The 12083-nt window shown below is 35.1% G+C and overlaps 1 protein-coding gene across 1 annotated transcript; it reads left to right on the top strand.

Moving 5' to 3' along the window:
* Positions 1-3091: 3091 nt before the first annotated feature.
* LOC107795563 (protein LURP-one-related 11-like) lies at positions 3092-6635 on the top strand. The gene is made up of 3 exons (XM_016618230.2): positions 3092-3392; positions 3641-3874; positions 4025-6635. Exons 1-3 carry the CDS (start codon positions 3132-3134, stop codon positions 4157-4159), a joined length of 630 nt encoding a protein of 209 aa, XP_016473716.1. The 5' UTR covers positions 3092-3131; the 3' UTR covers positions 4160-6635.
* Positions 6636-12083: the final 5448 nt, after the last annotated feature.

Below are 12083 nucleotides of genomic sequence, written 5' to 3'. Positions count from 1 at the left end.
ATTTCCAATTAATCCATCTAGTGGGAGAGTGACAATGTTCTTTGATTCTTGAATGGCAGTAATTTTGCTTTCCCAAGTGATAGGCAAAACCCTTGTTAGTATCTTCTCGACTCTATCTTTTTCAGGAATAATCCTTCCAAGAGTCTTTAGCTCATTTGTCAAGGTAGTAAACCTTGTGTACATCTCTTGGATGGTTTCTCCTTCCTTCATAGCAAAGTTCTCATATTGAGAATACAATAGAGTTCCTCTGGATCTCTTCACTTTATTTTTCCACCAAGAGTAGTACTGGCCATTAAAGAGTGGTGGCCTAGTAGTGGATTGCCCTTTCTAGTTTTCAGGTGGTGCACTCATCTTGATCTTCTCCTAAGGTGTTAGCCTTTTTAAGGATAGCCCGCTCTGATACCAATTGATATTTTATACTTCAATGCCACATAAGAGGGAGGGGGTGATTTGTATGGTGTCCAATTTTCACGTGCACTGATTATAGAAGGACCTGGTTCTTCTATGTATTTCTTATACTACTATTGTGGAAATAGTAAATGCGAAAAGTAAAGAACACAAGTATTTTTATGTGAAAAACACCCAGCTCAAAATGTGAAAAAACCACGACCTAATACTCAGTAGGATTTTTCCCAACACTTCACTAAATCACTGAGCGAAAACAACATCTACAAAAATCTTTGTAAACCTAAGGATTAACTATAATCCCGTTGTGGCAACAAACCTCTAACTGTTGCGACAACTTCAAGTTAACTCTAACTTTTAATACTCAGAGTACCTAATACAATTGCTTCTAGATAAAGCTGAAAGGTACAACTTGAAAACACCTACTACAATTGAACTAGAATAAAAGACAGACGCTTGAAACTGGTTCTTCTATCTCGTTCATGTAGGTTCAGGTTCGCACACTTGATTCACACAAGAATTGTTTGCAAAATGTCTTGCTATTTTGCTCTCAACTCACGTTTAACTTCAGCATTTGTGCGTTCCTGTAAAAATGAGAACATCCTGCAATATATAGAGTTAGTAGAATGGGAAATAACTAGAGTTCTAATGCTACACTTCCATGGTGGACGAGTTCTAGTTATCTTCAACTTCTAACTCCTCCCTTATCTTGGATAAAGTTCTCTTCGAGTAAGGAGTCCTCCTTATTATTTATGCAACATTTTCGATCAGGAGATATCAGATATAACAACTTAAGCTTATCTCCTTCACGTGCATCCCTTATGCTCAAATCTGCCCGTATCTTTGTATACTGTGTATTGACCCGATTCATGCACAAGTTCCTCTGTCAATCATCAAAACAAAACTTCACTTGGGCTAACAGGACTAGAGTTGGGCGTGATCAGTTACTTTTGAGTAGGTGTTTCACCAACAATATACTCAGTGTAATTCCACTAGTGGGTTTTGGGGAGAATAATGATTATCCGTACCCGTTATGATAATAAGATTGAATTTTGTACATATACAAATATTTTAACAAAATTAATTATATATAAATAACTTGAGCGAAAGACAGTGAGCTTACACTCGCTGTCTCTCCAGAGTACATCAAGAAGTATGTAGGTACAGCTAGAAGATTCCAATATAACGCTTATTAATTAGAACTCCAATGCTAAAAGCATAAGGCATCTAAAGAATTAAATTCTTAGCGGTTTGTATAATTAGCTAAAAAGAAACCACCACCTCGAGTGCAACACAGCAATAGCACTTGTGTATGTTTTAATTACGGCAAAGGGCCAAATATACCTCTCTATTTTCGAAAATGGTCTAAGAATACCCCTCGTTATACTATTGGGTTATCTATACCCCTACGATCATACTTTGGGTTCAAATATACCCCTCATTTAAACGGAGGGACACGTGTCATTGTCCTATTGGTCAATTCTAAATATTTCTTAATTAATTAAAAAGACCCATTATACATACCCAAAAAATAATTTTTTAAAGCAATTTCTTTTTTGTAAAAACTGAAAAAAACTGAAATTATTTTTACTAAAAATAAAAAAACGAAAATATTTTTTTTTCAGTTTTTACAAAAAAACTGCTTTAGAAAAAACTGGAAAAGAAATATTTTAGTTTTTTTCAGTTTTTAGTAAAAAAATATTTTAGTTTTTTTCAGTTTTTATAAAAAAAAAATTATTTTTCGGATATGGGTAATGAGTATTTTTAATTAATTAAAAAATATTTAGAATTGACCAACAGGACGATGACACGTGTCCCTCTGTTTAAATGAGGGGTATATTTGAACCCAAAGTATAATTGCAGAGGTATAAATAACTCAATAGTATAATGTGGGTTATTCTTAAACTATTTTTGAAAGCAAGGGTATATTTGAACCTTTGCCGTTTTAAGTATGAACCGTCAATCCTCGAATGTATCGTCGAGCTGTTTCAGAAATTGACTTTTGCATATATTCTCTTCTTTATTCCCCTCTTTCTTTTGCTTATTTCATTTTCAACTTTTCATATGAATTAAACGATTAATATCAGCAATTATAACGTGGTCTAGTAATCAATAAAGTAGCCGTAAATTTTAGATATCAAGTTTAATTAAATTTGGTGATTTATTTCCATTTACTTGACTATATGTACTAGGTATCCTATGAAATAGTCGAGGTGCACATAAGTTGCTTAACTGGTTATATTATTGAATATAGAAAGTAGAGGCGAACCCAAGATTTTAACGCGACGGGGGCATCGGTATTCTGCTCAACCAGTGCCCCTAAAGGTTGTGTCTAGGTTACTAAGTGATTTAGATTAACCATTTTTAAGGTATATACATACATATATAAAATTTCTATCGAAGTATATAGAGTCTGATGACCCCTCAAGGTTACACATAGGTCCGCTTCTAGTAACAAGTATCTGGTAAAATAATCCAAATACACGCAAGTTGACCCGGGAGCATGTAAAAAAAAAAAAAGTTAATATTTGCACGTTTGTTTAGGCTTTAAGCCATTAGCCAGAAAGAAGAGACCAAGAAAGTGGAAAACTTTATTGTGCATGGTTCTGTCCGCTTAGTTAATCCATCTCTTTTATATTCTTTTTGCAAGTATATATAACCCTTTTCCATTGTCTTCTTCCTCAAATTAAATACATCCAAATTCCTCTCTAATAAGCCCATTTTCAATGGCTAAAGTTTACTCTAACAAGTCAAATCTAAGTACTATTTCTTCTTCTTCTTCAATTTCTTCAAACTCTTACATGAGCCCAAGAAGAGAAATATTTACTTTGTGGATGAAATCTCTAGTCTACCATGGAAATGGCTGCACTGTTTATGATTCAAAAGGCCAAATTGTTTACCGAATTGACAACTACAACATAAAACGTAGCAAGGAAGTCCATCTCATGGATTCCAATGGCAGGGTTCTCTTTTCTATTCGAAATAGGGTAAGCATAAGTTGGCCGCTTACGCGCCGGATTGATTCTTTTTTTATGAGCCAAACACGAAAAATTTCTTCAAATAATTGAGTGACAGTGAGATTTGAGTTCACGACTTTGTCTGTTCTAATACCATGTTGAATTATATGATCATATTATATAGAAATTTAAACTGTTAGAAAATTATATTTTTTTAGTTAATTAATTCTTCAAATGCTTACATATTTTCTTGTTTTTTCTTCCTTTTTTTCCCTCAGAAAGTTCCAGTTTTTGGACATTGGGATGGCTATAAATGGAGTTACGAAGGAGTGACTAGTAAGGAGATACCATGGTTTCAAGTGAAGAAAATTCACAATGTCCTTAGGGAAGATAATATGAATTACTATAATGTTATATTGGGATGTAATCAAGCTGAAGCAAACTGCTATAATATTATCCTTGGAATAAAATCAATTAAGATTGTGACCCAAGTAAGCAGACTTGTTGCAGAGGTTAGTCATTACCCTTTTGAGATGTATAACAATATATAACCGTCCATAAAATTTGAAATAATAATCTGAAAAAATAATGCAGGTTATCCGTTACAACAAGCTAAAATATACTAATAGTATAAAATTCTTTTTGGCTTTGTATTCTATCAGGTAAAACAAAAACAAGCAACTTCAGGAGTACTATTTGGAAGTGATGTATTAACATTGGTGGTGGAACCTCATGTTGATAACTCATTGGTCATGGCTCTTGTTACTGTTTGTGGTCTCATACATCACAAAATTTGATAATAGATTCAACTTGTTTGGAGCTGGATCGTCGTTATTTTTCTAATATCTCTTTCCTCTTTTTTTTTCTTCCTCCTATTTTATTGGGAATTCCTTGTTTGTTCTTGCAAACAGGGAAAGATACATCTGGAAAGAGGTCTTAGTTTGCTCCATTCCGGTGTCTCTAATTTGGAGGGTGAACGCTGTCACTCCAAATTTGAAGTGACATTATTCATCCACTCTATTACTATTTTCTATTATTTTATTATTATCTTATATTATTTAACCCTTTTAATTTATAATATTATATATACCTAATAATGTTTAGGTAATATCTTTATAATATTAATTTTATATTTTAATTTTGGTGTATAATTTTGATAAATTAACCTGGACGCATAAATAATTCTCGGCGTCGAGAGAGATTTGAGATTTCGTAAGTAACTCAGTGAGTGCATTGTTGTGCATATATTATTTTTATGTAAAATTATAAGATAATTTTATTATAAGTTATAATTGTATAAAAATATATATAACCATCACAAAAATGAAAGGTGCAAATATAAAATACAAGATGTTGCTAAAATTGAAAAGTGAAAATTGAAAATACATTAAATAAAAATACATTAAAATTGAAAATACATTAAATTAAAAATACATAAAAATTGAAACTACATTAAATAACATAATAATTTAGTAGGTAGGTAAGTCATTTCAAGATACACCAAAATCATTAAAGAATTGAGTGAATGGGGCAAAGGATTGTTGTGGTTGTAGCTGTGGAAATTGTTGACTTCTTTTATCCATTATTCGTTTTTGTTCTTGTCGCAAAAATTCACGATGATTCGGATCGACAATAAAATCCACATCGAATAAGTAAAATTTTATTTTCTAGTTATGGTATAAAATAATTTTATTTTAAATGGTTATATAAGAAAGAAATATAAATTATATGGGATGAATATGTATAAAAGAAAAAAAGATAGGATTTGTTTAATGGAAATAAGAAAATAAAATTTAAATAAAAGATAATAATATAATATAGAAGAGAAAGAAGAATATTAAAAGGATATATTTTTTTTTTGAAGTAAAAAATAGAGTAATGGTTGGAGTGTTCCATTTTGGAGTGAAGGGTTGGAGATGGCCTGGGGCAGAGGGGTTATAGAATGCAAAGTCAGTAGATTCGGAGTTCTAACCAGTTTAAAAAGCAAATTCCACAGTGCAGCGGATTAGATTCTCTTAAAATATACTACTTTCAATTATAATGATTTCACGTTGTAAGTATATATATTCATATGAAAGTCACAAAATTGTGGCTTATAAAATTTTCAGAAAAGATTACTTTTTGCCCCGGTTAAAACTATTTATATTTGGTAGCTACAAAAGTGTATAAAATTTGTATATTTTTTGTATAGCATACAAAAATGAATATATATAAATAAAAAAAAAATTCAGTTATTATTTTTATAGCAACTATATAATATCATTTTCCCTAAATTTTTTATTCTAAGTCATCGTTTTCATCTATTGATCTTATTATACTAAATGCAGAGGTAAATTAAAACCTTGTCGGATAAAGTAATATTGAAAAAGGACCATATAATTGTCATTTCTTCTAATGTTCTAAATTTCATTAGCTTAGCAGAGCTAATAGAGAAACATTATAAGTGAACAATTGAACTTTCTGGCCGTCATCTTTAAGAGATTAGATGATTTCTTACAAATGATGAAAATGTGACAAAGCAACACATAACTACATGAATAACTTGATGCATATATGTCTCTTTTCTTAAGACATGAACGTTCACAAGTCAAAAAACTACTGCAGAAATGGTTAAAATCCTTGCTGTCTCTCACAAATTTCTGGCGAAAAAGCAATTAAGTACTAGTAATTAACAAAAGGGCATTGTGCTTAACAAAGTATCACGCGTTCACGTAGGGTTCTGGAAACCACACCACCAAAGGAAGTGATGTAGATAATTTACCCTAATACAAACATAAGTGATTACGTCCGACGACTCGAACCTGTGACATATAGATCATATAGAGAGAAATTTAACTATGCTCCAAGACTCATCTTATAAAAGAAAGTAATATCTAAAAGTAAAGAGAAAGTACCAGGCTGTCTAAATGTTTTTTTGTTTGTTGGGGAAATGGGGTCAGGCGGTCTAAATGTTAGTATAATGTTCAGAAAGAAGAAAAAGAAAGTGTCTCCTAAGCTAACAAATAGGGTCATGTTATGAAAATAATTATATTATGGATGTCTATTTATTACTCCGCTATATATAATCTTTCTGAAGAAGATTATTTATTAAGTTCTCTATTGAAGTTTATCTACAAGTTGCTGATGCAGGCAAGTTGCAAGCAACTCAATGAAATGATTTGCAGCAGGTTCTTATTAAACAGGCAGGTTGCAAGCAACTCATGAAGTCAGCTTACAAGCATCTCAAGAAAAGTTTAGCAGTTGCTTCCTTTTTTCTATAAATAGAGAAGTTTTCGGTTCAATATGTATATCAATTTGAAGTTGAATAATATATCAATCTCTCTCTATACTTGTCTTCAGTTTATTTACTTTATATTGTTTATTTTATAATACGTTATCAACACAAGACTCTGCCATCTCGAGCAAATACTCCAAGGTACAAAGTTTCTTTTTCTAAATATATGTTTATCATGCATGTTCATCACGTCTTTCTAGCCAACTAATGATGCAGATGTCATTTTACTTGGATGCGGTCTCGCAAAATTGGAAAGAAAAATTGATTTTACTTAAGCTATTATATGGTAGTGTCACGACCCAAAATTCCCACCTTCGGGACCGTGATGGCGCCTAACATTTCACTTGCTAGGCAAGTCAACGTTAGAATAATATTAGCTATTTAAAAAAAAAAAAAATTAATAACAAAGAAACAAATGCGGAAGTAAAGTCTGAAATATAGTGAATAATTCATAATACTAGCAATGTCTAAATACCATTCCATAACTGGAGTCACAAGTGCACAAGCTTCTAGAATGATACAAATAAGGGTCTGAATAAAATAAAGCTGTCTGAAAGCAAACACACAACTAAAGTAATGTAGACGGGGACTTCAGAACTGCGGACGCCGTACAGTTATACCTAAGTCTCCTCTGAGTAGCTGAAATCCGAGCAAGTCTATGGTACGCCACTGGGACCAACTCCGAAATATGCACAAAAAGTGCAGAGTGTAGTATCAGTACAACCGACCACATATACTAGTAAGTGCCGAGCCTAACTTCGACGAAGTAGTGACGAGGCTAAGGCGGGTCACTTACATTTAACCTGTACGCAATAATAGTAATAACAACAATAATAATAATGGGAATATTAGTAAGACCAGTAAATAATATTAATAATTGAAATCAACTCAGCAGTCACAATCCCTCAACTTGTTTCTATTGCGGCGTGCAATCCGTTCTCCCAATATAAATTTTAAACAATTATGTTGCGACGTGCAACCCGATCCCCCAATATAGACTTTTAAATAAGTCTGTTGCGGCGTGCAATCCGATCCCCCAATATAGATTTACTTTTATTTCCGTTGCAACGTGCAACCTGATCCCCCGATATATTTTAAAAACTCATAAATGTAATAAAAATTACTCCAATAAATACCACGTCCAAAGAGAAACTATTAAGCATCAAGGCACACAATAATTATAATTTATCTATGATCAAACAATGATAATTAGCAATTAATTGTGGAAATCATGGAGAAAATAGGCAGTTTAATATTTAGTATGATAAATGTCAAATAGCAATTAAGACACATAAGTAAAATAAGCATGTAACAATTATTGCAGGAATTCAAGAATTAATATTTGACAAGGAATATGAGTGAAATAATCAATATAATAATTAATTCATGATTTAAAATGATTTATGATTTTTCAAGTAATTATGCAAATAATTAATTTGATGATGTATAGACACTCGTCACCTTGCCTATACGGCATACACATGCATCTCACATAACAAATAATTCAAGGGTTGTATTCCCTCAAGTTAAGGTTAACCACGACACTTACCTCGCTTCGCAGCCAAATTCAAGTTTTCAATACACCCTTGCCCCGCGAATTAGTGTCTGAAATCCACAAATCTAGTCATAAACAATTCAATATACTCAATACAAATTGTAGGAATTAATTCCATATGAATTTATAAATTTTCCGGATAAAAATTCAAAATTTATTTTAAAAATCAACAGTGGGACCCACGTCTCGAATCCCGAAAAACTCTCAAAATCCGAACACGCGTTCCGATACGAGTCCAACCATACAAAAATTATTGAATTACTACATCGGATTGGCTTTCAAATCTTCATTTTACATTTTTGGAAGATTTTATGAAAATCTGATTTTTCTTCCATAAATTCACGGATTCATGACGTAAATGAGTATGGAATCATGAAATATAATCAATATAAGATAAGGAACACTTACCCCAATGTTTTCCCGTGAAAATCGCCCAAAAATTGTCTTGGCAGAGCTCAAAATCGAAAATGGTGAAAAATGGGTCGAAATCTCATTTCTAGAACTAAAGTTCTGTTTGCCCAGATTTTTACTCATCGCGATCGCGGAAATTCGTTCGCGATCGCGTAGAACAACTTTTGCCTAGGTCCATTTTACTCTTTGCGTTCGCGGATAATACTTTGCGATCGCGAATCATATTTTGGTTGCCCGAAATTTTAACTCCACGCGATCGCGTAAATGGCCATGCGATCGCAGAGAACATTTTCTCAACCGTATGGGATCGCGTACTGACTTGTGCGATCGCCTAGCACAATTTTGGGTGCTTCAGCTTCTGCCTCATTCCCTCTTCACGAACGCGAAGCTTCGATCGCGAACGCGAAGCTTTGCACTTCGACCCTTCTTGAACGCGTGCCCTCGGTCGCGAACGCGAAGCACAAAATGTGCCTGCCCAACTTTCCTCTTCGCGATCGCAGGAATGACTTCGCGATCGCGAAGCACAATGCACCAGATGACAGCAGAAGCTAAAAACTAGATTTTTCTCAAAGTTCAAATGGTCCGTAGGCTATCCGAAACTCACCTGAGCCCTCGGGGCTCCAAACCAAGCATGCACACAAACAAGTCCTAAAAAACCTCAAATCACATCCAACAATACTAAAAACACGAATCACACATAGATTCAAGCCTAATGAACTTCGAAACTTCCAATTTCTACAAATGACGCCGGAACCTATCAAATCAAGTCCGATTGACCTCAAATTTTGCACACAAGTCATAAATGACATAACAGACCTATGAAAATTTTCAAAATCGGATTCCGGCCCATATATAAAAAAGTTAACTCCGTAGTCAAACATGGAAATTTTTAGCCTTTAAGTTTTTAGTTTCCGTTAAATGGTCATAACTTGAGTTAAGGACCTCCAAATTAAAATCTGGACATACACCCAAGTCTCAAATCACGATACGGACCTACCTGAACTATCAAAACACTAATCCGAGTCCATTTGCTCAAAATGTTGACCAAAGTCAACTCAGTTGAGTTTTAAGGCTTTATTTCACATTTTAATCAATTTTTCATATAAAAACTTTTCAAATTTTTTTACGGATTACGCACGCAAGTTGAGGAATTATGAATAGTACTTTTCGAGGTCTTAGAACACAGATTTAATTATTAAATTTAAAGATAACCTTTTGGGTCATCACATTCTCCACCTCTAAAACAAACGTTCGTCCTCGAACGGAGTTAGAAAAAGTACCTAAGCTGGTAAAAAGGTGTGGATACTTACTCCGCATGTCCGACTCGGACTCCCAGCTAGATGCTTCTACCGGCGGACCTCTCCATTGCACCCGAACTGAAGGATAACTCTTTGACCTCAGCTGTCGGACCTGCTGGGCTAGAATAACTATCGGCTCCTCCTCATAAGTCAAATCCTTGTCCAATTAGTCTGAACTAAAATCTAACACATGGGACGGATCACCATGATATTTTCAAAGCATAGACACATGAAACATCGGATGAACCGCTGATAAACTAGGTGATAATGCAAGCCTGTAAGCTACTTCACCCACTTTTTCAAGAATTTCAAATTCTTTCTGAACCTCATTACACCTTTCATAGGTAAAGCCCAGAGCAATACTCTTTCTCCAACCATGAATACAATATCACGAACCTTACGGTCGGCATAACTCTTTTGCCTAGACTGAGTTGTGCGAAGTCGATCCTGAATAACTTTGACCTTATCCAAGGCATCCTGTACCAAATCGGTACCCAACAATCGAGCCTCTCCCGGTTCAAACCATCCAACTAGCGAACGACATCGCCTTACGTATAATGCCTCATATGGAGCCATCTGAATGCGCGACTGGTAGCTATTATTATAAGCAAACTCCGCAAGTGGAAAGAATTGATCCCAAGAACCTCCAAAGTCTATAACACAAGTGCGTAGCATATCTTCTAATATCTGGATAGTGCGCTCTAACTGTTCGTCTGTCTGTGGATGAAATATTGTACTCAACTCAACCCGTGTGCCTAATTCACGTTGTACAGCCCTCCAAAAGTGTGAGGTAAACTGCGTACCTCGATCTGAAATAATAGACACGGGCACACCGTGAAGGCGGACAATCTCACGAATGTAAATTTCAGCTTACCGCTCTGAAGAATAGGTAACTGCCACTGGAATGAAATGTGCTGACTTGGTCAACCCGTCCATAATGACCCAAACTACGTCAAATTTTCTCTGAGTCTATGGGAGCCCAACAATAAAATCCATAGTGATACGATCCCACTTCCACTCAGGAATTTCTAACTTCTGAAGAAAACCACCAGGTCTCTGATGCTCGTACTTGACTTGTTGACAATTTAGACACCGAATTACATATGCAACTATATCCTTCTTCATTCTCCTCCACCAATAATATTGCCATAAATCTTGATACATTTTAGCGGCACCTGGATGAATAGAATACCTGGAACTGTGGGCTTTTTCCAGAATTAATTCACGAAGCCCATCCACATTAGGCACACAAATATGACCATGCATTCGCAAAACTCCATCTTCCCCTACAACAACTTGTTTGGCATCACCGTGCCGCACTATGTCCTTGAGGAGAAGTAAATGAGGATCATCATACTACCGTCCTCTAATGCGCTCATATAAAGAAAACCGAGCGACTGTGCAAGCTAAAACCCTACTAGGCTCTGAAACATCTAACCTCACGAACTGGTTATCCAAAGTCTAGACATCTACAGCTAACGGTCTCTCACCAACCGGAATATAAGCAAGGCTGCGCATACTCACAACCTTTCTACTAAAAGCATCGGCCACCACATTAGCCTTTTCGCAGTGATACAAAATAGTGATATCATAGTCTTTCAATAACTCCAACCATCTTCTCTGCCTCAAATTGAGATCCTTTTGTTTGAATAGATACTGAAGGCTATGATGATCAGTAAATACCTCACACGAGACACCGTAGAGGTAATGCCTCCAACTCTTCAGCGCATGAACAATGGCTGCCAATTCTAAGTCATGAACAGGATAATTCTTCTCATGCACTTTCAACTGCCGCGACGCATATGCAATCACATTGCCATCTTGCATCAATACTGCACCAAGTCCATCGTGAGATGCATCACAATACACCGTATAAAATCCTGAACCTCTGGGTAATACCAACACTGGCGCCATAGTCAAAGCAGTCTTGAGCTTCTAAAAGCTCAACTCACACTCGTCTGACCATCTGAATGGGACACCTTTATGTGTTAGTCTGGTCAATGAGTTTACTATAGATGAAAACCCCTCCACGAACAGACGATAATAACCTGCCAAACCCAGGAAACTCCGGATCTCTGTAACTGAAATAGGTCTAGGCCAATTCTGAACAACCTCAATCTTCTTAGGATCCACTTTTATGCCTTCTGCTAATACAACATGCCCCAAAAAGGCAACTGAGTTTA

Source organism: Nicotiana tabacum, chromosome 23, assembly GCF_000715075.1.
Source record: "Nicotiana tabacum cultivar K326 chromosome 23, ASM71507v2, whole genome shotgun sequence".
In the NCBI taxonomy this organism is placed as follows: Eukaryota; Viridiplantae; Streptophyta; class Magnoliopsida; order Solanales; family Solanaceae; genus Nicotiana; species Nicotiana tabacum.
The sequence above is the reverse complement of the archived record's forward strand: the minus strand, read 5'-3'. Positions and strand labels throughout refer to the sequence as shown.